The sequence below is a fragment of the Taudactylus pleione genome, unplaced genomic scaffold (assembly GCF_031769625.1).
Source record: "Taudactylus pleione unplaced genomic scaffold, aTauple2 ptg000560l, whole genome shotgun sequence".
NCBI classification, from domain to species: domain Eukaryota; kingdom Metazoa; phylum Chordata; class Amphibia; order Anura; family Myobatrachidae; genus Taudactylus; species Taudactylus pleione.
In genome coordinates, this window is record NW_028284962.1 from 1,685,208 (window position 1) to 1,712,500 (window position 27,293).

The following is a 27,293-nucleotide window of genomic DNA, read 5'->3' on the forward strand; positions in this document are numbered from 1 at the left end:
AGGCTATTAAATAAGACAGTACTAGTAAAAAGAATAAACCAAACTGTGAGTTAAAAGGGAGTGAGGGAACATTAACTTTGGAATATCACAAAACTGGTTTGCAAGTTTCAATACTCTTGCACAGTTTTCTGTCACAGTGTTTAAAGAAGTTGTGTTTTTCCAATGTGTCATCAAAATGCTTAGTTCAAAAGTAGAGCAACGTGTTAACTTAATATTTTCAGTTAAATTAACAAAACGCCCACTGGATCTTTCCGTATACTAACCGGGGCTTACAGGACAGATTGTATGTCATGTGCTTGTGCGTTTGAGTGGCACAATAGATTTAGTGATCGGGAGTATGTTGAAGATGAACGTCCCAGAAGGCCTTGCATATCAAAAACAAATGAAAATGTGGAAAAAAAAATGTAATTGTTCCAATTGACTCAGCATCCACATGATAGCAGAAATGGTAAACATCGACAAAGAAACTGTTAGGCAATTTTTACATCTTGTGCTAAGATAGCACCAAGGCTTCTCACTGCCGAGCAGAAAGAAAACCGAAAGCGCATTATACGGACATTTTAAAAGTAAAAAAGAAACCGATGGAGCTGTTGAGACAGCTGGCAGATAATGAGCTACAGCGCGGCTCTGAGCAATGGCAAATAAGAATACAGTGGTGTGTAGATGCAGAAGTACATAGAAAAGTACTTATTAGACATTCTAGCACCAGTCTCGTTTAATAGCCACACCTCGTAAAGGAACAAAGCAGCTCTATTAGTGTTCATTCTAACACCCTGCACATAGCCAGTGAGGAGGGCATATTTTATTTATCACTACTGTAGCTGTAGTGATACATCATGTCAAATTTTGCCCTTTAAAAATGTAAGTATGCCCTCCTCACTGATTAGTTGCAGGGTGCTAGAATTCACACTAGTTCTATTTACTGACACAACACACAGCAGGGTCGCTATAAACATGGTTATCCTAATATATCAGTGGAGCAGCAGGGAACAGCCATTATATGCTTAAAGCATTTTGATGACATCAAATTGTAATTGCAATTTTTCTTTACTTTATTAATTAAAATAATGCACTTGATCTGTTTAGTTATCTACATTTTGTACATCATGCCCCTATGTGGATGAAACTGTATGACATGCAACAATCGAGGAAGGGGAGGTTGTGTAAATTGCCATATTGCTAAACCTTGAGTCACAAGGGGATAGTGTTGGCTCATTAGGACCATTCTGCGACCAGACCGTATCTTTCTCTTCTGTGCTCTGATGCAGAATGCTTAGAAGGTCTATTGCAGGAGTTATTAATACATGGTATGGGATGCACACCCAGGAAGTAAACATTAGGTGAAGACCTTGCCATTTATCAAACTCTGTGCATTACATGTAAATCATGGTTATCCTTTTTCCATCTGCCTATTTGAACTGGTAGTCTATTATATTGGAGATACAAGATTTCCATATTTCATATGTCTATATATGAAATATATACAGCTTTATGGAAAGCATCAGACTGCAGCAATGATTGGAAAGCAGATTCATTCAAAGGAAGTTTTGACTAATATAATTGAGTAGATTTTGCACTACTGAGGCAAATATCTAAAATTAAAAACTGGCATTAAAGTATCAGCTGTAAAAATGGACTGCCACTCAAATGGAGTGAGTGTGCAATCCTGCACAACCTTTGCTTTATATCTTACACCATATCTGGAAGATAAGATGGTAATTACAGTAGAAATTGGCATGGAGACAGGGCTTTACTAACTTACAGCACACCACTTTCCCCCATACATGCATTTTCTTCTGGTGTGCTGTGACTTGATTTGTGGGGGTTCCTCCTGGAGAAAACATTGTGATGCTGCATTGCAGTGCAATTGTACACACAACGGTGAGCAGACACAATGTTTTCTCGTGTCTTCCAGAGCTGGAGAATTAGGGGTATATTTATCAAGCCATTTTATACAAAAAATATGTAGAAACTACAGTTTCTGCATAATTTTATCGATCGATCGATGCTCTGTAGCAGCTAATGCAGGAGATTTCTGTGAAATCTCCTGCAAAAGGCTAACTGGTGCAGATCACAGTCCCCATTATTATCAATGGGGACTGCATTCTGACCCCTATGTGCCAAGTTCCGCTGTGCTTCTTATACAGACTCGGACGCACACAGATATATAAGCAGAGTTGCACGGGACTTGGAGGCTCACTCGCACCACATGGCGTATTGAGGCTAGGTGTATGAGCTGTGTGAGTTTACTGTTACTTTGCAGTTTGCCTACTCAGGGGAGAAACGACTAGAATTTCATGGTGATGGGGTATTAAGCTGTTTGTGTCTTTCTCACTTTTCCTCTTTCTGTATAATATTTGTCTCTTGCCCCATGAACTTACATTTACACTGTTGACTATTTTCATGAGGAGTGCCAGGATTCCAGTATTTAGAGTGTCTTTAAAGTTCCTGAAGCGAATGTGTATCACTACCCTAAGAAAATGACAATTTAGCAAAGTAAATGTCAATAACAATGATTGGTACCTTCCAGTCTGAATGCAAATATATCTACTGTACATATTAAATATTTTTCGCCTGTCTTCTCAGCTAATTCATTCCACTGTAGTGGATACAGCCATTGTCTTCCCACACCGTTTGGGACTGCCATACAAGCGTGCCCTTCGTTCATTAATGGCGGACCACCTTAAACGTATTATTCAAGACAGTGGTAAGCATTTATATAATCTTCAGCTACAATTTATTTTATTCTTCATTATATGTATCAAGATAAAACTTCAAAAAAAGTGTCTCCAAATATCTAATGAAAGAGGGAATGGTACAATGTTTTGTTTGGTTCCATACAACTAATGTAGTCCTAAGTAAGTTTCTAAAGGAATGGGACAAGTCCATAGTATAGTATTCATAGACGCCCAGAATACTTATTTGTAGGCTTACCATACTATCCCTGTAAACTAGGAAACTCATGAATTACACAGGTTATGTGGCTGGCTGACTTCAAGCCTGCATTTCACCTGGTTTTAATCTGCCACAGAACCTGAGTGTCCCAGTTTAAGGGATAGTATATTAAGTCTCTTTATTTGTATGTTCCAATTTGTGAAAGTTACCAATGTCGTATCAGATTAGTGGTTTATTTCCAACATTTCCGGTTTTGGGTTCTGCTTTAATGTCTTAAAGATTATAGATATTGTGGCTTTTCTGGAGTCACTCCGTTGGACTATTAACGTACATAAATTCAATCAGGTCTCTTCTCAAAAATGTATCTTTCTATATCTGCTGTTCAACAAACATCAGAAGAGGGTTTTTTTTTTCCAAGATAAATTCATTATATCACATTTGTTATCTTCGGTGTGAAAGTCCTCTGAAGATGGTCTCTGCAAACTGCATGGCTGTTATAGATCAAGCTCCTTATGAAATGGGACAAGTCTCACTCATCTGTCCACCCATTTTCCATAAAATGGAATAATGTGACAGCCTTTGGGGCTGTGAGGTAGACTCTTATTTCCAGTTTCAGGGTCTGTGGTTCCCAGCAAAAGCCAAGCATCTAATCCATGTTCTAGAATTAAGTGATTCTAAATGCTCTAATTCATGGACAGCTTTTGTATTGAATAAAAACCCATAATGATTCAGGCAGATAATGGCACTGCGGGTATAGAAGTTGAGAAATTGAGGGTTCTGTTTTACAAATCTCAGTGTGGTTTTTCACAGGGAGAAGCCTGTTTTCCAAAAACACTCACCATAAGGTGGGCCGTAGGGTCTATTTATATCAAAACATTGAGATTCCATCTTTCTTCTTCGGGGTCCATAGGGATCTACAGGGATACCATGGGATATTATGGTTGGAAGACCAGAATGCCCTGCTTCCTCCTCCATATATACCCTGCCGCTAGCCATAGGACTTCAGTTTTGTTTGGTGAGGCAGGATTCAGACGTACTTTTGTTACAGGGGACTGCTCAGGCACTCCTAAGCTTCTATTTTATTTTAAGTTTTTTGAGTTGGCAGTACCAAGTGTCTCTATTAAGAGGCATGTACTACGACTCCATCTACCTCCGCCGGGCTGCAACATCAGTATTTGTGCTGGTGATTTCGGCGGGTCGTGGCTGAGCTTAGCTAGCAGCGAAGCTCCGACCTGGACTGCATCGGATGCTCGGAGATGACTGGTAAGGCGATTCCTCCCTTACGGGGAATCGCGTGCGGCAGTCCTTGCTTCTGGTGTCAGACGCACCAGAAGCCGCTTCTGTAAGGACCAAGGATTGTCTGCATCCTCACTACACCAGCTGGGGCCCTATCGTCTGATGCCGGGAATCGGCAGCAGACGCTATCTGCTGCCACAAGGCCAGCGTACCCAGTTGGTTAATGTAGCTTAGGGGATCTAGGTGCTCCACCGGCAGCCCCTCTCCTGACCCAGATGCAGTCCCTACAAATCGTTTTGGGCGTCTGGGTTGCTTCGCGTACTCTCCATGTGTATGAGACGCTCACGGTCCATGCTCAATGTGCCCTGTAGCTGTTGGTCTTAGGTGGGTCTGGGTCAGTCTCCCTGTATATCTCTTCCTTGGTTAAGGTATACGGTGCTCTATGTCCTACCATTCCTTTGCGTTGCTGTAGTTGATTTAGAGTTGATTTGTAATTATATTACAAATGCATTGTATGTGACTGTTTGCTAGCTGCTGTAATAACACTGTCTTTAATTTCTGTCTGTCAATTATAACTATCACTGTTTTCTCTCCATCCTCTTGGGGTGGGAGGTCTTTCTGAGTACATCACATTCATTAAGATATTTGTGAAGGTAGTTACATTGCATTGTTATCTTTATACATATATATATTTTCTAAGCATAAAGGGAAACAGGAGTTATGGCAGGTTTTATTTATCACTGCTATTGCGCCGTTTGACTCTCAACTACCAGGATGTGTAGCGGTTAAATTGTACTTCACATTTGCTTGTGAAGACTGAGCTGCCATCCCCCTCTCTCCTAATTAGTTGGAGACACTCAGCTGCAATTGATCATGGGCTGAGGAGAGATTTGGCTCTCCCTGAGTTTACCTTTCTCTTAGGACCAAGATATATAGCCCTGGAATCCTACCAACTTTTGTGTTTTTGTATAAGTTGATTTGGTGCCGACTTGTAAGTATATATGTATGCATTTCACTTTATATCCTACCAATGTGATTGCGATTTAGTGCCCATTTGCAAATATATTTATATACATGTAGATCCTACCAAACTTTTGTGTTTAGGTAGTTGATTTTAATGCTCTTTTGCAAATATATGCATTTTATGTGACTTATGCTAACTGCTGGAAAAAAGTAAAAAAAAAATTTTTGTTTTTCCTAACCCCCAACTACCTGGTGTATAGGTGTTAGAAAGTACTTCACATTTATTTTTATCTATGAAAAGGGTCACATTGCATTGTTAACCCTTCACTGGTTGTAGGTTAGTTGAAAGTATTTCCCATGTCTCAGGACAAGGGTGAGGCTGCAGTCCCTGTACTGGTTTCATGTAAATCCTGTTCAGTTAGCCTCTCAAGATTTCATACAGGATGAACTGTGGTTTGATTGTTATACACCACAACAGTCCACCTCGCTAGCACCTGTTCAGGGGTCACCTTGGATGTCCTCCTGGTCTCAGGTTATGACTCTGTTAGTGGACCGCCTATCAGTCCCCACACTACCTCCCACTTTGGCTTACCCACAGTGATTACAGCCTGCTATGTTTCTTCTTCCCATACATACTTTCTGGATGGAGGGTTATGTCAAATCAGTTCAGAATCTGTTTTTTAGCATCTACCTATCTGCAGATGTTACAGGCGAATAAGGCATCAGCCGTCTACACTGTCAGGCTGGTTCCAGAAGAAGATGACTTCATTAACAGATGTTAGAATTTTTTTTCCACGGAGTCCTGCGAGTTCAGCCTCCTTTTGTTCCATCGGTAGCACCTTGGGATTTGTCTTTTGGTTCTTAGGGGTTACAAGCTTCCCCATTTGAACCTTTAGACTCTGTAGATTTGAAGTGGTTGACGGCAAAGACACTTTTTATTGTTCTCTTCTGCTCACAGAGTCTCGGATTTAGCAGCGCTGTCGACGCTTCCCATTTTTTATTTTTTACCAGGATAAAGCTGTTCTTCGTACAAGAGAGGGTTACCTCCTATGGTAGTGTCCCGTTTTCATGTAAACGAAGAAATTGTTCCAGTTTTTCAGGCTTCAGACCTTTCTATAGGTGAGCCTCCCTGGATGCAGTTCGTGCTCTCTGTATTTATGTAGAGCGTACAAATTCTGTTAAAAATTCAGATGCTCTCTTTGTGTTATATTTTTTTCACTTGCCTAGATAAGTCCTTTTCTTCGAGGTCCACAGGGCGCCCACCCTGACTCACCTGGCTTCATTGGGCGATTTTCTTTCAGTCACAGATTCCCTCATCTTCTGTAAGAGTGTTTCTGGTGAACGATTGCTCTTTCTTCCCCTCTTTCCTTCTCCTGCCTTTAGGCTTGTTAACTAAACTGAAGTTCTATGGCTAGGGGTGGGGTATATATGGAGGAGGACCCAGGGCATTCTGGGAACCAAAGCTTTAACTGTTTGGTGCCTGGTCTTCCAACCATAATATCCCATGGTATACCTGTGGACTCTATGGACCTCGAAGAAAAGGAGTTATCTAGGTAAGTCTACCATAACTCTATATTTGTTGCAGAATCACTCTACCAAGTAAGATGGGATCTCCTCACTTGTTAGATGTTGGGTTATTGACTGATATTTTCACCCTCTTTGATACCCTCAGGAAAGGTTGGTCTGTGTCAGTAGTTGAAAACTAGATGTATAATTTCTGTGATTCAGAATGTCTACAGTGGGTCTGGGAAAACATGTTCCTTTGAGCACGAAAGTGTGTTCTGTCACGTCAGTGAGGTTTTGTGTGCTGTGCCACATGGAACTTCGGCTGGACCACTTTGTTAGACAGCCACATTATCTATTTATGAAATGATGACCTGTATATTTAGGGGTATAATGACACAACAACGAATGATGTACAGTGACCTGAAATAGAAAGTGAAGATAACACAGCTGAAATGAGCCTACGAATGTATGAGTTGTGGTTGAACACCTGATAAAGAAGGTAAAGGAAAAAAAAAATCAGTGAGGGAAGTAACATTATTGCCCCCCAGTAATAAGGTAGCCACTGCTAACTGACCTTTCTGTGCCACCTTCAAATGCAGAGACCTAAAATAATGAAACATGAACCAGACACTATAGAAATCTTCAAACCGCTTCTATCGACCACATGGTCCTTTGGTGCATACTTTTACGAAGGGTTTTCATCCAAGGATGTCAGTTTTGGTCAAAAGGTGCTGCTCACCACAACCCTGTGAATAGCCTGGAATAGGCAGCTTTGGAATGTCCCCATAAATCGCCCAATTGGAATAAAAAGCACATTACTACTTGTGTTCAATCCTGGTCTCTGAATCCATTAGAGCACAGGTTCTCAAACTCTGTCCTCAGGACCCCAAACAGTGCATGTTTTCCAGGTCTCCTCACAGAATCACAAAATAAATAATTAGCTCCACCTGTGAATCTCTTAAAATGTCAGTGAGTAATGACTGCACCTGTGCACCTGCTGGGTGACCTGGAAAACGTGACCTGTGTGGTCCTGAGGACTGCGTTTGAGAACCACTGCATTAGAGGTCATTAAGCACCCTACCATTTATGCTTTTGTGCTCCAGTTAAAGCTTACCAAACTTAAGTTTGATTCAATTTCTCTCTTGGTTTTGTTTTTCTCTTTATTGGTTATATTCAGTTCTGAGAAGTTCTTAAAACTTGAACATATGTATTTGTGAGTATTATTTAGTAGCTCTTATATAAACTAAATTGCACTTTTAGCGATCCTTAAACTTAGATGTATCCTTATGCACCTAGCCTCAATATGCCATGGTCCTGTGCAGCTCTGCTTACGTTGAGTTTTTTTTGCCCAAAAATGCATCTTCATCTTCTAAAGCGGTTTCTCACATTTGTTTGCGACAAAGTACAACTGATCTTGGCGTGGAAAAAAGCTGTGCCCATTGCATCATAGCACTTCGTATACAAATTCAGACTGTCGCACACAGATGTACAAGTCTCTCATATCAAATTAATCATTCTCAAACGGATGCGACCAACTGCTTCATGAGATTGCACTACAACACATTTTTCTGTGCAAGTGACCTGGCGTGCCAAGAAGGGCTGTTTGGCACGACTGCAGTAATAGTATATGAGCACACATTTGTAGTTTCACTGTTGGGTTATCTGCTGGCAGTCTTTTTGATCTTCTATAATGTATTAAAAGTTTAATAAAGAATATTAACAACCCACTGTTCCTCTCTTTGACAGTTGAGGGACATGACTCCAGTGAAGATGCTTGCTCTTGCATGGAACTGATGATTTGGCGTATAAAGGAAGATGCTAAGGTGAAGCGGTGACATGCAAAGATATTACAGCATCAAGAAAACTGCCAACAAACTGACAAGTGTAAATGCAATGTTTAACTTGTTAGATATGTGCTTCCTACTTGAATCCTCACAGAAATGGAGACGTCAGACACAGAACATTTTGTTGAAGATTCCTGCAATATTAGGATATTGTTTTTTGACGTGTGGGAGAGTTTTTGGTGTATATCTTGTGTTTTGTCTTTTTTTTTTTTCAGTATAAAAATGACAAAGTAACAGATTAAAAGAATGTAAACTTATGTTTACCAAATGTTTCCTTGCAGGCACCTCCTGTGTCATTAATGTGGCATTTTCACCAATTCTACTCTCCCCTGTAATAAATGTTTGCAGAAATGTAATAGGTCTACAAAACAATAACACAAATGTGCCCTGAGAGTTGACCAACATAAACTACTCAATGTTATTCTAAATGTGCAGCTTTACAAAAGTCAATACAAAATGTTGTTTAATATTTCTTCTAAAACATTTCTGCTAAACACCTTCCAGCAGATTGTATGTAATACTGAGAAGCTACAAGGGTTTGTGTTTGCAGACCACAAAAGTCCTTTTTCTATTTTAAAAACATTATTTATTTGTATGTGCCAATTTATATGTTTCCTTTATTAATACACAATTACTAGTATATGCTCCTATTAATTACGGATTGGGGCAACAAAAGCTAACCTTTATCTTTTTTATTTAATTTTTTTTTCTCTCCTCATTGCATGCTTCATAAATTTTACTAATGCAGATGTTCCCAAAGACAGTCTTCAAGGCTCCCCGACAGTTTGTTTTAGAGAGATCCATGGTTGAGCACAGGTGTTAAATCAAATTGACTGAGTTACTAACCAAGTCACCTGTGCTCAACCATGGATATCTGTAAAGCTTGAACTGTTGGAGAGCCATGAGGGCCATGTTCGGGAACCTCTGTATTAATATATACCTTTCATGCCTATCTGAGAAAAGGTATAGCTGTGAACATCTGTACAAAAAAAAAAAAATTTAGAGGCGCAAAAAGTTGCACATAGACTGAGAATTAGGGCAAGCTCTGGGTGGACTGGAACCTGCTATGGAGCAGAAGCGCAGTCAAATAAGTCTTGCTGCGGAGTATGCTTATTCACAAAATGAGTGGTAATGGGGCTTGTGAAAAAAAAAAGAAAAGCCCAGTTGAAGAATTAAACATTTTTATTTGAAACATTATTTTATTTTTAGTGTTTTGGCGCAAAATGTATATTACATGTGTTTTTTATGTATTTTGTCCTTAGGTTGAGTTCTTTTTTATTTTTCATGAGCATGTGCCATGAAAAATATGCATTTGTACAGGGTTTTTTTTTTTTGTTTTTTTTTTAATGTTCACAGATGTGTATTTATTTTGTCACTTTGACAGTCAAAGGGGTTTCAGACAACTTTAAGCAAATTGACACATACCTGTAACTAATTGCAATGTGTATCTATCAGCAGGAAAGAAGGCCCCTTTTACTTGTTTGTTTTATTTTCTTCTCCCTGCCTGTCCCTACCCTCCCTCAAAGAGAATCTCTACAACAGGCCACTCCTAAAATGCAAACAACTCTACTCATTTCATTTTTTTTATTGTTGTTATGCAGAATTTTATTTACTTTTAAATAATTAAAAAAAAACTGTCTTTTTGACAGGTCTAATTTTATTTATTAGACCAAGGGTAAAACGCACATGCTAGGAACGTGTGCCAAGTATTCTGGCAGAGGTGCTTGTTGCCACATGTCATGTAGTATTTGACTATAAGACTGAAATAGTTCCATTTGAGTATGTATTTTCCTACAGTTGTATTCAAACATTTGGACACCCCTGGTCAAATGGCATATTTAGCTGAAACTGTAAGTGTAGTTAATTCAACTGCTGTATGATACAAACTTCATGATAGTTATATACACCTTTTTAAATACACGATTACTATTTAAATTGAATTTAAAAAATAAGTACTAAAAGTATTGTGTGCAAAAGTATAAGTCAGTAACATGTACTTCAAAAAAAAAAAAAAATTAATGTATAGTTTCCAGTATTCTTTTCATTCTTAGATTAGGGTAAAATCCCAAACTATCTTGTAGAACTCTACAAATTTTAGTTGTACTGCATGAACAGCATGCCTCTGGTCTCGCCACTGATAATAATGTCTTGAGACTGAGGCCCATTCAAACTCTTAAGCCATTGGTTTACAAACTCAGCCCTCAAGGCACCCTAACAGTCAAGGTTTATAGGATGTCCATGCTTCTCATTCACTTTGATTAAACCATCTGTGTTCAACCATGGATATCCTTAAAACATGGACTGTTACGATGCCTTGAGGGCTGAGTTTGGAAACCACTGCCTTAAGCTTTTGTTTCTGGAAGTACTACATGGTTGATTTTGAACTATGACTATTTTTTAAAACACCTGCAGCCTCTCTTCAGCTTTTTTGCGAACTCTGGGAATAGAATTTCTTGTGCCAATAGCTGCTATGCAACTCTTTAGCATAACCAATTTAAATAATATGCTTCATGATTAAAACAAAAATGGTAATTTTTAACTGTTTTTCCAAACTATGTATTTATGCGCCCCAGATGATGCTTTTTGGTGATGAGGTTATAAGAGTGGTTTCCATATGACGTTATCACTTATATTTTTGTGTAAGCATCACTGTACTGTGGACCATGACTGCAAACATTCTCCCTAACATCCATTTCTCAGTCGTGTTTGGTTTAGTGGAAATTCCGCACCAGAAGCATTTAGATACAACTTTTAGCCTCCCCTTGCTTTTAACAGCCAATTATCTTTGTTTTAGTTTTTCTCTTTAGCTTAAATCCTTAGAGCAGGGGCTCCCAACCATGGTCCTCAAGGCACACTAACAGTCAAGATTTTAAGGATAGCCATAGTTGAGCACAGGTGACTTAATTAGTACCTTAGTTATTTTGATTTAAGCATGGATATCACTAAAACCAGGGCTACTGTTGTGTCTTGAGGACTGAGGTTGGGAATCACTGCCTTTGAAGTTAGATGGGTCAGAGTATTAGTCCAACTCTGAAATTGTCTTCACATGGATTAATAAAAGGATTGAGTCCATCAAGATTTAAGGCCGTTAAATAAAAAAAAAAAAAAAACAGCTGGATGAATGTCCACAGAGGATAACATTTACTTATAGTGTCAATAAAGCATGCAATTTGATTAGGGGTGCCTAAAACAATTATATAGTAACACCTCGCCTCCTCCTTTTCTTCTCACAGGCATAATGATTATCTGATCATTTCTTTTTGCTGTTATTCTCTGCAGTAGGAAATTAAGGTTCGCTCAAATGTATTAAAATACACCCGCAGTGACATGGACTCCGAAAGCTGTCTAAGTAATCCCCCTCACTGCTTCTGCAGGTGCCATGTGTGCTCACATATAAAATATGCTCCCAAAGAAATCTATGGGGACTGTGTTTGCAAGTGAAAACCGGAGCCCGATATCTGATCCCTGCCGGGGTATACTTATCATTTGTGGGTATTCCCTGAAAATAGGTGTTTCCTGGGGATATCCTGCAAATAATAATTGATAGACTCAATAGTCTCACAAACTTCTTTTAATTAGATCTTAATAGGGCATTCATTGGCCCTGAAATATGGGTATTTAAATGCAATGTGATTTAAGAACTCCCTGGCACATATTACTGTACACATTCCATATTATTCACATTTGCATCATCCATCATTACTGATCTGCTCTAACACTGAACCAAGCACAACTGGTTTCTCATGTGAAGCACAAGTCTTGCAGGGATGGAAGTTCAGTAAGCTTCAAGCAGCATTTAATAAGCGTAATTAAATAAGTCCTTTTTACTATTGCCTTTTGAATGCAACTCTTCAGCACTCAATATTTCTGTCTTTTAGTCCAACATATGTGTTAATGTTGCCAGTATTAAACAACATTTCAAAGTAATATAACAACATTTAATTTCACCAGTTTAGAAAAGCTTAACCTGCTTATTGTATAAAGAATATGTAATTTTGTTTTGTATATATCATTTTTTTTTTTATAAATAAAATTGTAAAACGACTCATGATTCTGAATTACACATTACAGAAGCTGGTGAATTGTGTTTTCTACATAAAGCTGCTAAACCCACAAAATTATTTTGAACATTATGTATTTGTGCAAACTGTATTACACAAAGTGCCATGCTGTATATTACACCCATGGTCACATCTGCATTTAGCAATCTAATGTAGTCAGATGTAACCTTTGTTTATAGTATATAGCAGGAACATATTCTGTAAACTAACAGCCATTAGCTAGTTGCTGTAGAGCCCAGTATATGTGTTCTCCTTGCACTTAATGAAATTATATTTCTAATTGGTATCATTGACATGCTTCTTGTATATTGGAGAAATCAGGTTCTGACAGCGTACATTTTACTACAGTTATTTGTCCAATATATCTTACTTTTCTAAGGGGAATAGTCCTTTGGTTGGTGTTTAGATAATATAAAGGTGAATATTTCTTTAGCAATACCTCTCCTTGCACAGCAGTGCTGTCAAAGTTTATCGGAAGTTTGTTTCCTAATAAAGATTATTTGGCCTGTAGGAACTTGTGAGGTTTTAGTTTCATTAAATATTATCCAATAATTACAATGTACACACCCAGTCTTCTGACAAATGGATTAATAAACTATGGGTTTTTTGTACAAACATACAGCTCTGCTGGCCATCCTAGATTTATATACTACTGTAATTTATTACTTTAAGCAAGATCTTCAGATGTACTGTTAAGAAGGGAACGGGGACTAGACATACTTCCATTTTGTCTGAACTTTTTACAGACCCAGAAATACATTTGGCAATATTTCAAATTCATATGTATTTTACCTGGTCGCACAATAATGGGCAAATCTAAGATTGCTATCCCAGCAGTGATTTACAACCAGGTTGTTGCTCTCTGAAAATGATAGTTATTATAGTGTATGGCATCTGCTCTTTGACTCACAAGTATTTTCCAAAGCATCATGAAACTCTACTAAACGCCCATCATGCAAACATAATAAATATAAACAAAAATGTACCAGCTGCTGTATCACAATAAAAATGATTAAATACACCTATGATCGCTATTGGAAGCTGCACAGGGTTAGCCTGCTACTATGCGGGTATAGGTTATATGCACAATAGTACTGAAATCATATATTTTAATGTTTATAGATAACCAAACTCTATTCTAGGTTTGGCCATAGCTCTTATAAGTGTAATGTGAATGACTACACTGATTATAGCAAATAGTAATCTGGCTGCAATGATTTACATTACTTTTGTTTAATGTTTTCCACTGGGTATATGAGGGAAATTTAGCAATACGAAAGTCAGCTGACCCTGTACTCTGTACTCACTGTGTAACTGCTAAAATAAGGGAATGTAGCACACAAGCCAATAAGTGGTCATCAGTTCATGACTTCTGAATATATTCAGACTTATACACCATTGCTATACATTTTTCTTCTTTTTACTGGTGTAGTGACTAGGCCCTTGGCATAGACAAAATTAAAGTGTCACCCAGGAATTTCATTATCTGGCTGGTTTGGAAAATTTAAAAACCTGCTCCGATACCTTAGGTTCGATTTTTCGGTCTCTAAGCTGGAAATTGAAATGACAGTACTATAGGACATGCTCAGACCAATGGCGCACCAGGTATTACACTGTCCATTTGTTTTGGCTAAAGAGTACTGTGACTGCATGACCTTGCTCATCAGGTGGTCACATTTCATTGAACAACGTGAGTGAGCGTACTACACCACTTCTAGGGATTCCCTCTACCTGTCAGTAACTGCCTGTTACTGACTTCGTCCACTGCATCACAGGTGGGTAACTTGCTGCCACCATCAAGCTCTTAACATTGGCACCTGGAACTGCTCCTCCTGGGTTCTACCACCAGCACCTGAAACCGCTTACTTCTGTATAGGTATGGTCAGGCTTCTGCAACACTGCCTGTTTGGAGTTGGCGAATTCACACTGGTCCCTCACTACAGAACAGTCTGACTGGTTAGCTGGCAAATGACAAGGCTCAATCCAAAATAGTGTAGCTGGAAAAATGGAATAGTGTTTGGCACTATACTGGCCGTCACAGGATACAAGTAGACGTTTATTGCTCAAATTACATGTCTTTAGAAAGATCATTACTGCACAGCATACAAGATGGAAATGAATTTCTATCAGATAATTCACTTCAGTCTTGATCAGACTGAAGTGTATAGATCCCCTTCAGTATTTGTACCTGAAAGTGACGTGGAGTGAGGGCGGATGTGCGGTTCCATGCCCATAAAGGCCACCAAAGAAAAAACTTGCCAAAAGTTTATATTCTCCCTCTATATCCACATGAATGATGTTGGACAGTAACTGATGACATCAGGGTACAAACACAAGTGCCTTCATCAGGCCAGGCATAACATAAAAAGACAAGTTATTACACCTATAAGTACCCCAATACCATGTCCACTGGATGGTTAGGTCTAGAACAAGGTGCTGTACAGGACCTCTGATGTCACAACCACATGACCTGTGGCAAAAGGGGTGGGGCAAGGTTCAGAATGGGGGCCAAAGCGTCCCCTCACAAGTTGATTTTTTTTAATTCAAAATCAGATTACTCCACAGGATCTGAACATTTTTCTTTTTCAAAGTAGCATCTTTCACATTCAATACATTTTTTGCAGCGTTTCAACAATGATTTAAAGTTGTGCAGTAGACTGTTTTGTGACATCACTTTTAAGGGGCCTATCCATTAGCAGATGTTTTTCTGAACGATGAAAGACAAAAGATATCTATTGAAAATTCCGGTGGCTGTGCTAAAAAATAGTCATGTACATGACAGATTTTGGTAAACGACGAACGATATCGCATGACACAGGCTTGGACTGGGCTGCCGGGGATTCGGGGTATTCCCCGGTGGGCCCCGCTGCATTATAGCCATGCCCTCTATTGCCGGAGGGCGTGGCCTAGTGCTGGTCACTAGCTTATCACTGACACACTTGGTTGCGGGTGGCAGGAGGCAGGTGAGTGAGTGCAGTGGGTGGCAGTCTCACTGGCACTGTCTGCACCAGCCCACCACCAGATTACAATTTCTGGATTCGGAGGTGCTGGTGACGTCACGCGTGGGGGGGGGGGGGGGGGGGGTGGGCTTGTAGCAAGGAGTCTGGACCCAATGCTGCTACAGGAAGGGGGTGGAATCACCCTCCCAGGCTGTTGCAGGGGGAGGTGGGGCTGGATCCTGGAAGCGCCCAGGCTGTCGCAGGGGGGAGGTTGAGCAGTATGCTAGCAGCACCTAAACTGCTGCAGGGGGGAGGTGGAGTAAGCTGGAAGAGCCCAGGCTGCTTCAGGGAGGTGGAGGGGGCAGGAACAGGAAATGTCGAAATACAAAGAGACTACGAGTCACAGAGGAGCCTGGCTCCGCCCCTCCTCTCTACGGACTGCAGTTAGTGCTTTCCTTCCCCTGCACAGCTGCCTGCTCTAAGTGCTCTCTATCATAGTGAGTGAGAGCCTGGCTGATGGCTGCTGTACATCATGCAGCATGCTTCATCTCTCCTTCCAGGAAATGTCTCCAGTCACCTGCTGCCCTGAGCATGGCTGCAGGTAACTAAGTAGAATAAACAATAATGTGTGACCCAAACCCTCCCCCCCACGTTTTCCTGTATGTGTATCAGGGCCGGATTATGGTTTGTGGGGGCCCCCAGTGTGGTGAGTCTGGCTGAGGGTCTGTGTGCAGGACTCAGGAGAGCTGCGGCAGGCACTGCCCGACATGTCAGTACTGTATACTTACTGGTTAGTGGGTGGAGGCGGAGCACTGCAGAGGATCTCCATCTCCTCTTTTTCATAGGTTCGGCGAATCCGTTTCCTCCGCCGGGCCCGGCACTTGACTACTGAAGTAGAGCGGCAGCAGTGGGGAAAGCACTTCAGAGCCTACGGGCACTTCTGTCATCAGCCCCGAGCGGCAAGAGCTGCGGCCATCCCTGAGCGCGGAGTCTGTGAAGGGGTGTGTGCTGCTGTGGCCTCTCTGCCGATATGTTCACTGACCGCTGCAGCTGAGAACCGGGGCGGGGGCCAGCGCACCAAACTACTGAGCCACGGAGGTGAACTGGAGCGCAGGCAGCGAAATGCTGTTCTGCCCTCCAGTAATGTTCTCTTTGGGATCACTGTGTGGGGGCCCTCTATGTGTGGGGGCCCAGGGACGACCTCCCCTGTCGCCCCCTCCTATAATCCGGCACTGATGTGTATAATATGTAAATGTATGTATACAATGTATGTGTATATGGGAATGGTTACAGGATGCCGGCGCTCGGGCTATAGGTGTCAAAATCCAGACGTCGGCATCCTGACAAGGTTAGGCAGAGCCGACACAGGCTAATGCCTAAGGGCATTCCAAGCCTAGGGCAGGCGGAGATTTGGGGCACCTGGACGGCAGCTCTGGTGACAGCAACTAAAATGGGCTCTGGTCCGGCGGACCTATCGGCGATTCAGCCAGTGCACGGCACCAGGGCCTGCCGCTATGAAGGGGCCCATAGCCGGCCGCAGCAGACAGGTACTAATAATGAGTCAGACTGACTCATTATAGCACACTGCCAGCCGTGGGCCGTAATGAAGAGGGAGAAGGAGGCGGGCTGTCGCCGTTGCGAAAAAAGAAAACAGAAGAGAAACCCTGCCAGCCCTGAGCCCAGCACAGCTAAACCAGCCCTGTGACCTGTCTGCGTGTCCTGCCTTACCTGCTCCTGGTAAATGATATATTTATATTGTATCTGCGTGTCTCTCTCATACTGCAATGGGGTAGATGTACGAAGCCTAGAAGCGGTATCAGCGCAAGTTATGTACGCTGATACCGCTTCTACCCGATGTATGATCGGGGGTCTGGGCGGTAAATGACAGGGACACTTTGCGCCCCCGTCATTATCGGCGCTGCTATAAACAAGATAGCAGCGCCAAGCGGCAGGGCCATGTACAAACCGTCATACCGCATGACCGTTCGGCCGGCTGTAGCTGTCGTTATCGACAGCTACAGCCTGGCGCTAGCCTATCCCCACAGCAGGGACAGCGCTGTCCCTGCTGGGGCTGCTGCCGGCTCCAAGCCTGCACGCGGGGTTAATGCTCCCCCTCTGTGGCCGATGAGATGTTCTTACATCTCATCGGTAGTGCTTCCTGCTTCGCCTCAGTAAAGAGGCGAAGCAGGAAGCGGTAAAGCGGCACGTTAAGTGCCGCTATCATACATCTACCCCAATGTCCTGTGGGCAAGGGGAATAGGGGGTACTCTCAACGGATAATGTGTTTGAATATTTTCCTGTCTGGGGCAATGCATTTTTTTCTATGGGGGAAATGTATATGATTTTTTTTTTCCTATATGAGGCTAATGTGTTTTTTTTCCAGTGGGGACAATGTATTCGATTTTTTTTCCAGTGTCGGGCAATGTGTGTACATTTTGTCCTGTGTGGGGCAATTTATTTGTATTGTTTCCTGTGGCGACAATGTGTTTGAATTTTTCCCTGTGTGGGGCAATGTATTTGTATTTTTCCCAGTGTGGGGCAGTGTGTTTTTTCCTGTGGGGGAAATGTATTTGTATTTTTCCTTTTGTGGGGCAGTGTGTTTTTTCCTGTGTGGGGCAATGTATTTGTATTTTTCCCTTTGTGGGGCAGTGTGTTTTTTCCTGTGTGGGGCAATGTATTAGAATTTTTCCCTGTGTGGGGCAGTGTGTTTTTTCCTGTGGGGGAAATGTATTTGTATTTTTCCTTTTGTGGGGCAGTGTGTTTTTTCCTGTGTGGGGCAATGTATTAGAATTTTTCCCTTTGTGGGGCAGTGTGTTTTTTCCTGTGGGGGCAATGTATTTGAATTGTTCCCTTTGTGGGGCAGTGTGTTTTTTCCTGTGGGGGCAATGTATTTGCCAGACACCAAGCACAGGAATGACTAGGAGCTGGGAAACACTGCAGGGGTTTACGCACGGCAGCTGCATTCTCATATTATGCTTCAGCAATCAGCTTCACAGGTAGCCTGGCAGCTCTTTAGAGTGAGTTTTTGACTTATGTCGAGTACACACTACTAGATGATATGTTGTCCGATCCAGCAGTTCAAATTACATATCGGGCACATCGGCCAGTGTGTTCCCACTATGTCACTGACGATGCACGCTCCCACGCGTCGTCAGCGACATCGCCCGTCGAACCTGCATGCAAGTATGACAGGCAATATCGGCATCGGCAAAATTTTGCCTAGGGTATCAAATTGGTTAGGGCCGACTCTGAGGATAGCTTTAATTTATTTGGGGGCAAGAAAAATCCTGCACCTGTGAGGTTTTTCCTGCAGGTGCGGGATTTTTGCTATTCAATTAGGTGCGGGATTTTCTCTTTTTTGAACGTCAGGAGGATTATATTCTCGCACCTCCAGTCTGATTTTTTCTAAAATCGTTAATTTCTACTTCAGGGTCCATAGGGTATCCACAGGATACCTTGGGTATAGGTGTGACGTCAGTCGCTGGGCACCATAGAGTTAAGCTTTTCAGCCTCCCAGGATGCACTAGGGTCCCCCTCCTATACCCCGCCCCCGAGCCAAGGCACCTCAGTTTAGTTTGGTGCCCGGCCGGCGTCGGGTGCACCTGTCGGTGTGGGGGCTAGAAGAGCCCCTGAAGCTTTCTTCAGTGCAGCTGTGGCTGCACATCTGGATGTACAGCATGGACAGTCAGTCCTGACGTCCATGCTGTCTTCCCTACACCCCCGCCGGTACCAGAACGTCGGTACCGATCCGGGGATGCTGGTGAGCATCTGGGGTCACAGCTAGCGGTGACCCCAGATGTTCCAGACCATGGCCGGATCCAAGGGGGACAAAGGTAAGCAGCGGGGTCCCGCGGTGGGTCCCCGCTGGTCACATGGTCCCTGGGGACTGGCTGCAGCGTGGAGCCAGGCGACCAACCTGCGCTTTCCACTACCCCCTGGGACAGCGGACCGCAGCAGAGCGGTAGCGCTGCGGCGTCCCAGGGGTTAAATGCATGCCAGGGGAGCGCGCCTTCCCTGTCTCACAGCCGGCGCCTCCCCCGCTGCACACAGCCCTCTCTGCATGCTGCCGACTGGTCCTGTGGCAGCGCTCCTCCCCCAGGCCAGCCTCCTCTCTGCTCCTCGGCGGCCATCTTCTCCAGAACGCATGGTGAACGCTGCTGGAAGCGCTGGACGGAAGCATCGTGGTCTGGGTCCCCCCGCATACCTCTCCTCCGCTGTGGCTCAGGTCTGTGTATGCAGCGCTGTGTCCTACCAGGCCCTGTGTCTGTGTAGTTGAGTGATCAGCGCTGTTAGTGCAGGAATTGTTATTTCTCTGCATTGTATGTGACTGTGCTAGCGCTGCCTGTAACTTTTCTTCTCTAAACTGTCAGCTTTATTACTGTCCCTGTTCTTTCTGCTAAAGCCCTTGCGGTGCGGTGCTGCAGGGTGGTCTCTCGCCTATTTAATACTTAATTGGTGAGAGAGGTCACATACGTGGTGCCATCATGTCTGAAAGTGATTTTCCCCTCCGGCTACAGTGTACCACGTGCAAAGTACCGTTAGCGGAGGGGGAGGGTAGCGCGGAGGGCCTTTGCCGGCAGTGTTTGTCCATGGCGCGGCCTATTACGGTTACAGCACCGGTACAGGAGCCGCCCTGGGCTTGTTTCGCTCAGGCGTTAACAGCTTTAGTGGGCCAGTTAGCTCCGCAGCCCGCGTTTACTCCGATGGGTTTGTCTCAGCAGTCTGTGGTGTCGTCACCCATGCAGGGGTTCCCACGACAATTGGTGGTACCCCACAGTCTCCCTATTTCCCCGCTCCCGGGTTCTCAGGAGCCAGCGTGGGTTAACTCCCTGACGAGTTCTGTACAGCACTTGTCGGATGTGTTGCAAGGGGAGTCTGTGATGCGGCCTCATAAAAGGCCGGTGGCGTCTCTGTCCGCTCCTTATGAGGATGACGAAGGGACGTCTGATGATGGGGAGATTCTGGATCCTTACGATCAGGAACCTCTCCATACTAAGGACGCTGATGCTAAGTCCAAAGTATATATTCCTGGACTTATTCGGGCGGTCCGCACAGCCTTGGTGATTGAGGACGAAGTTCCCCCAGCGGCTAAATCTAAGTATGCCTTTTTCAAAGATATGAAGGGCGATGCCACAGTCTTTCCTCTTTCGGGTCAGTTGGTGGACCATTTAGAGGAGGCGTGGAAACAACCTGGCAAAAGATACCAGCCGCAGAAACGCCTGGCGGTGGCTTATCCGTTCGCGGATAATTATTTTGCTAAGTGGGAATCCCCTCCACAGGTGGATTCTCACGTGACCCGTCTTGTCCGTAGTGCCACATTGCCGATGCCATCCATGTCCTCCCTTAAGGATGCTACGGACCGCAAGGTAGAAATCTGCCTGAAGTCCGCTTATTCCCTTGCAGGGGGGGCAGCACGGCCGGCTATGGCCATTTGCTGGGTTGCCAGAGCGATGGAGCGCTGGGCGGATTCATTAGAGGCTTCTTTTGAATCCGACTGTCCGGCCAAACAGGCGGAGTTGATTGGCAATCTCCATGATTCGGCCACCTACATCAACGAGGCGGCTCTAGACATTAGTACTCTGGTGTCTAGAATTTCTTCAGCAGCGGTAGCTGCTCGTCGCACCTTGTGGCTGCGATCCTGGAAGGCGGACGCAGATTCCAAGAAAGGTCTGGAAGCGTTGCCGTTTACCGGAGAAGTTCTCTTCGGTCCGGATCTGGATAAGATTGTGGCCACGCTGGCGGCAGCCAAATCTGCTTGTCTCCCGTCGGCCGCTGCTCCTTCTGGTTCGGGACCATCGTCCTTTCGGTCATCTAGGGCCCAGGACAGGCCCAAACCACAGTCGTTTCCTCGACAGGCTGGCCCTAAGAAATCGGTCAAGCCCCGGAAGCAGGCATTGAGTACCAGACGTCCGGCCCCCAAGCCAGATGACAAGCCTGCGGCCTGACGGTCCGGGCCTCCCTTTGGGGGATCCCAGGGTGGGAGGCTGCCTGCTACAGTTCGCCCAGTGTTGGTCGACCACTACGACAGACACTTGGGTTCTGGAGGTGGTTTCCCACGGATACGCCCTCTCCTTCCGGCACAGACCCCCAGCTCGCTTCTTCACCACGGGTCTACCATCAGACCGGAACAAGGCTACGGAGCTGCGGAAGGTATTGCACACTATGCTCCAGGCTGGAGTTATAGTGCCTGTTCCATTCTCCCAGAGGGGCCAGGGTTTCTATTCAAATCTATTTTTGGTACAGAAACCCAATGGGTCATATCGTCCGATTCTCAACCTCAAAGCACTCAACAAGTCTTTGCGGGTCCCGAAGTTTCGGATGGAGACCCTACGGTCCATCATTCTGGCGCTGGAACCTGGGGACTACATGGTGTCATTGGACATACAGGACGCTTACCTGCATGTCCCTATTCTTTTGCGCCATCAACAGTTCCTCAGGTTTGCAATCCGCAGCGACCACTTCCAGTTTCGGGCGTTACCTTTTGGCCTGGCAACAGCACCACGTGTTTTTACCAAGGTGATGGCGGTCATGGCGGCTTCTCTGTGGCTGCAGGGAGTCCGCATGTTGCCGTATTTGGACGACCTGTTATTGGTGGCAGGATCTCCAGAGCGCCTGTTACGCCACTTGGACCTGACCATTGCACTGCTGCAACGGCACGGCTGGCTAATCAACTGGCAGAAGTCCACTCTAATCCCGTCTCGGAGGATTCTGCATCTTGGAGCCTTATTGGACTCGGGACAGCAAAGGATCTTCGTGACGGAGGACAAGATCTCTGCTTTACAGTCAAGGGGGCGCAGTTGCCTGCACAGCCGCCGGGTGTCCTTACACTCGGCGATGAGGTTACTGGGCTCCATGGTGTCGGTGTTCGACATGGTGGAATACGCCCAGTTTCACTCCAGACCTCTGCAGCACCTGATCCTGTCCAAGTGGAACGGGCTGCCTCAGTCTCTGAAGTCCCAGACGATTGTGCTCACCCAAGAGGTTCGCCTGTCCCTTGCGTGGTGGTTACAGACGACCCACCTCAACAAGGGACGTCCGTTCTGGGTTCCAAATTGGGTCCTGTTGACAACGGACGCCAGTCTTCGGGGCTGGGGAGCAGTTTCGGGTCCACACTTGTTCCAGGGCAGGTGGACGCCGACAGAAGCGGAGCTTCCAATAAATATCTTGGAACTCCGTGCGGTCTTCAATGCTCTCCAGCAGGCACAGCGGTTTCTCCAGGGTCGCCCGGTGCAGGTCCAGTCGGACAACGCTACCACCGTGGCCTACATAAACAGGCAAGGAGGAACTCGCAGTCGGGCGGCTCTGGTAGAGGTCTCTCGGATCCGGGTTTGGGCGGAGCGCAATCTTCCGGCCATATCAGCGGTCTTCATCCCGGGAGTGCTAAATTGGGAGGCGGACTTTCTAAGTCGCCAGGACGTTCATCCGGGGGAATGGTCCCTGCACCCGGACGTTTTTCAACTACTGGTGGACAGGTGGGGTCTTCCAGAAATCGACCTCATGGCGTCCCGGCACAACAACAAGTTGCTGGTGTACGGGTCTCGCACAAGAGACGAAGGGGCGTCTCTGGTGGATGCTCTGTCCGTCCGGTGGACGTTCCGGTTCGCATACCTGTTCCCTCCGGTCTCCCTTCCACGGGTAATCCGGAAATTCAAACAGGAAGGAGGGACGCTCCTGTTGATAGCTCCCGCGTGGCCCAGACGGCACTGGTTCTCAGACCTTCAGGGTCTGTCCGTGGACAGTCCTCTGCGGTTGCCGCTACGACCGGACCTTCTGTCTCAGGGTCCTTGCCTTCACCTGGACCTGACTCGGCTGTCTTTGACGGCGTGGCTGTTGAGACGGCCATGCTGAGGTCCCGGGGGTTTTCCAGCTCTGTGGTGCGTACCATGTTACGAGCTCGGAAACCGTCTTCCGCGAGGATATACCATCGCGTGTGGCATACGTTCTTCCAGTGGTGTCGACCGAGAGGTTATGCACCGCGGGAGTTTCGTCTGTCTCGGATTCTCGCCTTCCTGCAAGCGGGACTAGATCATGGGCTTCGCCTTGCTTCTTTGAAGGTACAGATTTCGGCCCTATCTGTCTGGTTTCACCGTAGGATTGCTACAATCCCGGATGTGCGCACCTTTATGCAGGGTGTTCTCCGCATTCAGCCGCCCTTTGTTCCACCTGTGGCGCCTTGGGATTTGGCTGTGGTCCGGAGGGCTCTCCAAGGACCGCCGTTTGAACCACTGGGCTCAGTGGATCTTAAATGGCTAACAGCTAAGACTGTTTTCCTTCTGGCTATTGCTTCGGCCAGACGTGTTTCTGAGTTAGGGGCTCTTTCTTGTAGACCCCCTTTCTTGGTTTTTCATGGGAACAGGGCAGTGCTCCGCACTCGGCCCGAGTTTCTTCCCAAAGTTGTTTCCCAGTTTCATGTTAACGAGGAAATAGTTGTTCCGGCCTTTAACTCACCGGGTCTTTCCGTGGGTGAGGCCTCTTTGGATGTTGTGCAGGCCTTAAGGACTTATGTTGACCGCACTTCTTCGTTTAGGAAGTCGGACGCTTTGTTTGTCCTCTATGGCTTCCGTAAAAAGGGTTGGCCTGCTTCAAAGCAAACTTTGGCAGCCTGGATCCGTATGGCTATTTCTGAAGCTTATCTTCATGAAGGCCTACCGGTCCCTCCTTCTCTGAAGGCTCATTCCACTAGGTCTGTGGGTCCTTCGTGGGCAGCTCAACGTGGTGCCTCGGCTGTTCAGATCTGCAAGGCTGCTACGTGGTCCTCTGTCCATACCTTCGTGAGGTATTACAGGTTTGACACCTTCGCCTCTCAGGATGCTTCCTTCGGGCGGCGGATTCTCCTTTCTGCACAGGAGCGTCCCCACCCTTAAAGGATACTGCTTTGGGACATCCCCAAGGTATCCTGTGGATACCCTATGGACCCTGAAGTAGAAAATATGAGATATGGTAAGAACTTACCCTTGTTATCTCTATTTCTACGAAGTCCATAGGTTTCCACAGGACTCCCGCCCTGTCGCACCTGTGCTGCAGATGGGCTTTGCTCTGGTCACCGGTTTTCCGTCTCCCTCTGGTGAGAATGTGATTCTTGTATGTGTCCAGATCTTTTTTCTCTCTCTTCCTTCTCCTCCTCCGGCCTATGGCTTGATAACTAACTGAGGTGCCTTGGCTCGGGGGCGGGGTATAGGAGGGGGACCCTAGTGCATTCTGGGAGGCTGAAAAGCTTAACTCTATGGTGACCAGCGACTGACGTCACACCTATACCCAAGGTATCCTGTGGAACCCTATGGACTTCGTAGAAATAGAGATAACAAGGGTAAGTTCTTACCATATCTCATATTTTTAGGAAAAATCAGTGGGACTTGCTCTGGGACCCCGGCAGCACCCCCTGGGGACTAATTAAGCAATTTGAAGTTTCCAATTAGCTTAATTAGTCCTTAAATACTTACTTTCTGCGGCGCTGTCTTCTGCATCCAGCGTCGGAAGCCGGGTCTTCTGCAGCAGGGTCAGTATGTGTGAGTGCTTGTTAGTGTTTGTAAGTGTGTAGGAGTGAGTGTATGTGTGTATGAGTGTTGTGTGTGACCCCCGGGGAGTGTACCCCCCAAAGTCTGTGTGCCCCCCTGGAATAGGCACTGGGAGAACTACATCTCCCAGCAGCCCTTGCCCCTCCCACCAGCCACTGGAGCCTCCCAGCAGCCCCCTCTCCAGTGAGAAAATAGAGGGGAGGACACCGGGAGCCGCGGAGACCCCCGGGCAGGTAAGTGTAGAATTAAAGTTTTTATGCGGCGTGGGGTTTTCATAACTGAAATCTCCACAATCACTTTTTTCAAATTGGATTCCGAGGGTATCGGGAGCGCGCATATCCGTGTTAATCCAAGGTTTTTCCTCGCTTAACCTCGCGCCCAATATATATATAACAACAACCAGGAAGGCAGCACTAGGAGATTTGGAATCCATTAACAAAAGGTGCTTTCTTTTTTTCACTGGATTCTAAGTCTCTGAGTGCCATCTTCTTGGTTGTTGTATGCATGATTATATATATATATATATATATATATATATATATATATATGTAGCTAACCTAATGGGTTCACCGATTATTGATATTTTAATTAAAGGGGGGCATGGATTATTGCTAATCTAATAAAAGGGTAATTGAATATTGAATTACAATAATGTGGGATGACCACACACCTCTGATTGATGGCCACACATACCAAAGTCTGGCCACGCCCCTTCACCGGGCCCCTGCCATTAAGTTCCCCTGTGGGCCCTTCATGCCCCAGTCCGACACTGGCATGACATAATTCAGGGAGTGGATTTTTTTTCTCTTCAGTGCTTTGTAGCTGCTGTTAATATCGTTCGTCATTCGTCGTTTACCGCATATAAACAGCCAGATATTTCGAATATCTGGCAGCAATACTGTAGGCAATAATTGACCAACATGTTGGAGAGACGAAAGATAAAATTGACCTGTGCATACACAGTAGACTCTTGGCACAAACTAGTGCCCAGAGTCTAATGCAGCACTCAGTGCACTGCGGGCTACAGGTGATAGAGGAGGAGGGGGCCCTGGATGGAGACTGCACATGGCCCCCTCCTCTTATTACGCCCATGCTCCACGCAAATGGGTTTTCAGGACGTTTGCATAGAAGTCATTAATTGTCTGTCCATGGGAAACCCAGTGCTGTAGGATTATACCGTGCGCCTCAAAGAACAGCAGAAGCATGACTGTACACACCGAAAGAATCACAGAATTTTGGGGGTGGAGGCATTTGTGTGTTTCCATACACTGGGCTGTTAGTGAATTCGTAATTATGACCTGGAATCCAAACATTTGTCACACGTCACAATCAATGTCAGAAAATTGGGTATCCTCTCCGACATTTGAACGGTGGTCTTGCATGATTCAACTCATCATCGCAGTTGCTCTCCTGTGAGATTTCTGGGTACCCACACAATGCGTTTTCAGTTTCTTTGTCACAATATGTTTAATTCATTCATATGAGATGCCAAGTGAAGCCAAAAGTTCACGTAAAGTTAACCTGTCATTTTGCTACACCTCCGCAGCTTTGGCAATGTTGACATCTGTAAACGAGGTGGATGGTCTCCCAGAACACGCTTCATCAGTCATTCGCTTATTACCCTGTTTGAAGTGCATCCACCGAAATACTGCAGCACGGCTAATGGTTTCTCTACCATATGCTTGCCATAACATTTCATTTCCCCTTTTTCTAAGTTTAACATACAATTCAATCACACATCTCTGACGTAATTTCAAAGACACGTCTTCCTCGTCCTCCATGACAAAACATACGAAGATCTTCCACTGAGAACCAGTGGACGGATTTCGATGCAGTTTTCACTATTCTATAAAGCATTTGTCGAGGAAGGTTTAGGTGTATGGAACCCCTGCATCCGGCACCCATTATAGATACACTAATGCACTGCTTCTCAAACTTGGTCCTCAGGACCCCACACAGGTCACGTTTTCCAGGTCACCCAGGAGGTGCACAGGTGTAGTCATTACTCACTGACACAATTTAAAAGAGCCACACGTGGAGCTAATTATCTCACTTGTGATTATGTGAGTAGACCTGGAAAACGCGCTGTGTGGGGTCCTGAGGACCGAGTTTGAGAACCTGTGCACTAATGGCATAAACATGATTATGGAAAGGTGAATTTAAGACAGATATTGAGAAACTGTTGTTACCTACAAATAACGTGTCTGCTGCAGCAGTATTTAGTGTATACCTTAACTTTCTGGAAATCAGTTGTTTCTATATTCTTACCATACCATTAGGCTTACCATACTATCTCTTTAAAACTGGACACTCATGAATTACACATGTTCTGTG

The 27,293-nt window shown here is 44.9% G+C and overlaps 1 protein-coding gene across 1 annotated transcript in view; it reads left to right on the plus strand.

Moving 5' to 3' along the window:
- REXO1 (RNA exonuclease 1 homolog) overlaps positions 1 to 12,912 on the plus strand; it is a 126,887-nt gene extending 113,975 nt beyond the window's left edge. Inside the window, exons 15-16 of the mRNA XM_088452952.1 lie at positions 2,587 to 2,707; positions 8,347 to 12,912. Of these exons, the coding sequence (XP_088309078.1) occupies positions 2,587 to 2,707; positions 8,347 to 8,435 (210 nt within the window). The 3' untranslated portion in view covers positions 8,436 to 12,912. The remainder of the gene's footprint in view (positions 1 to 2,586; positions 2,708 to 8,346) is intronic.
- The last annotated feature ends 14,381 nt before the right edge of the window (positions 12,913 to 27,293 follow it).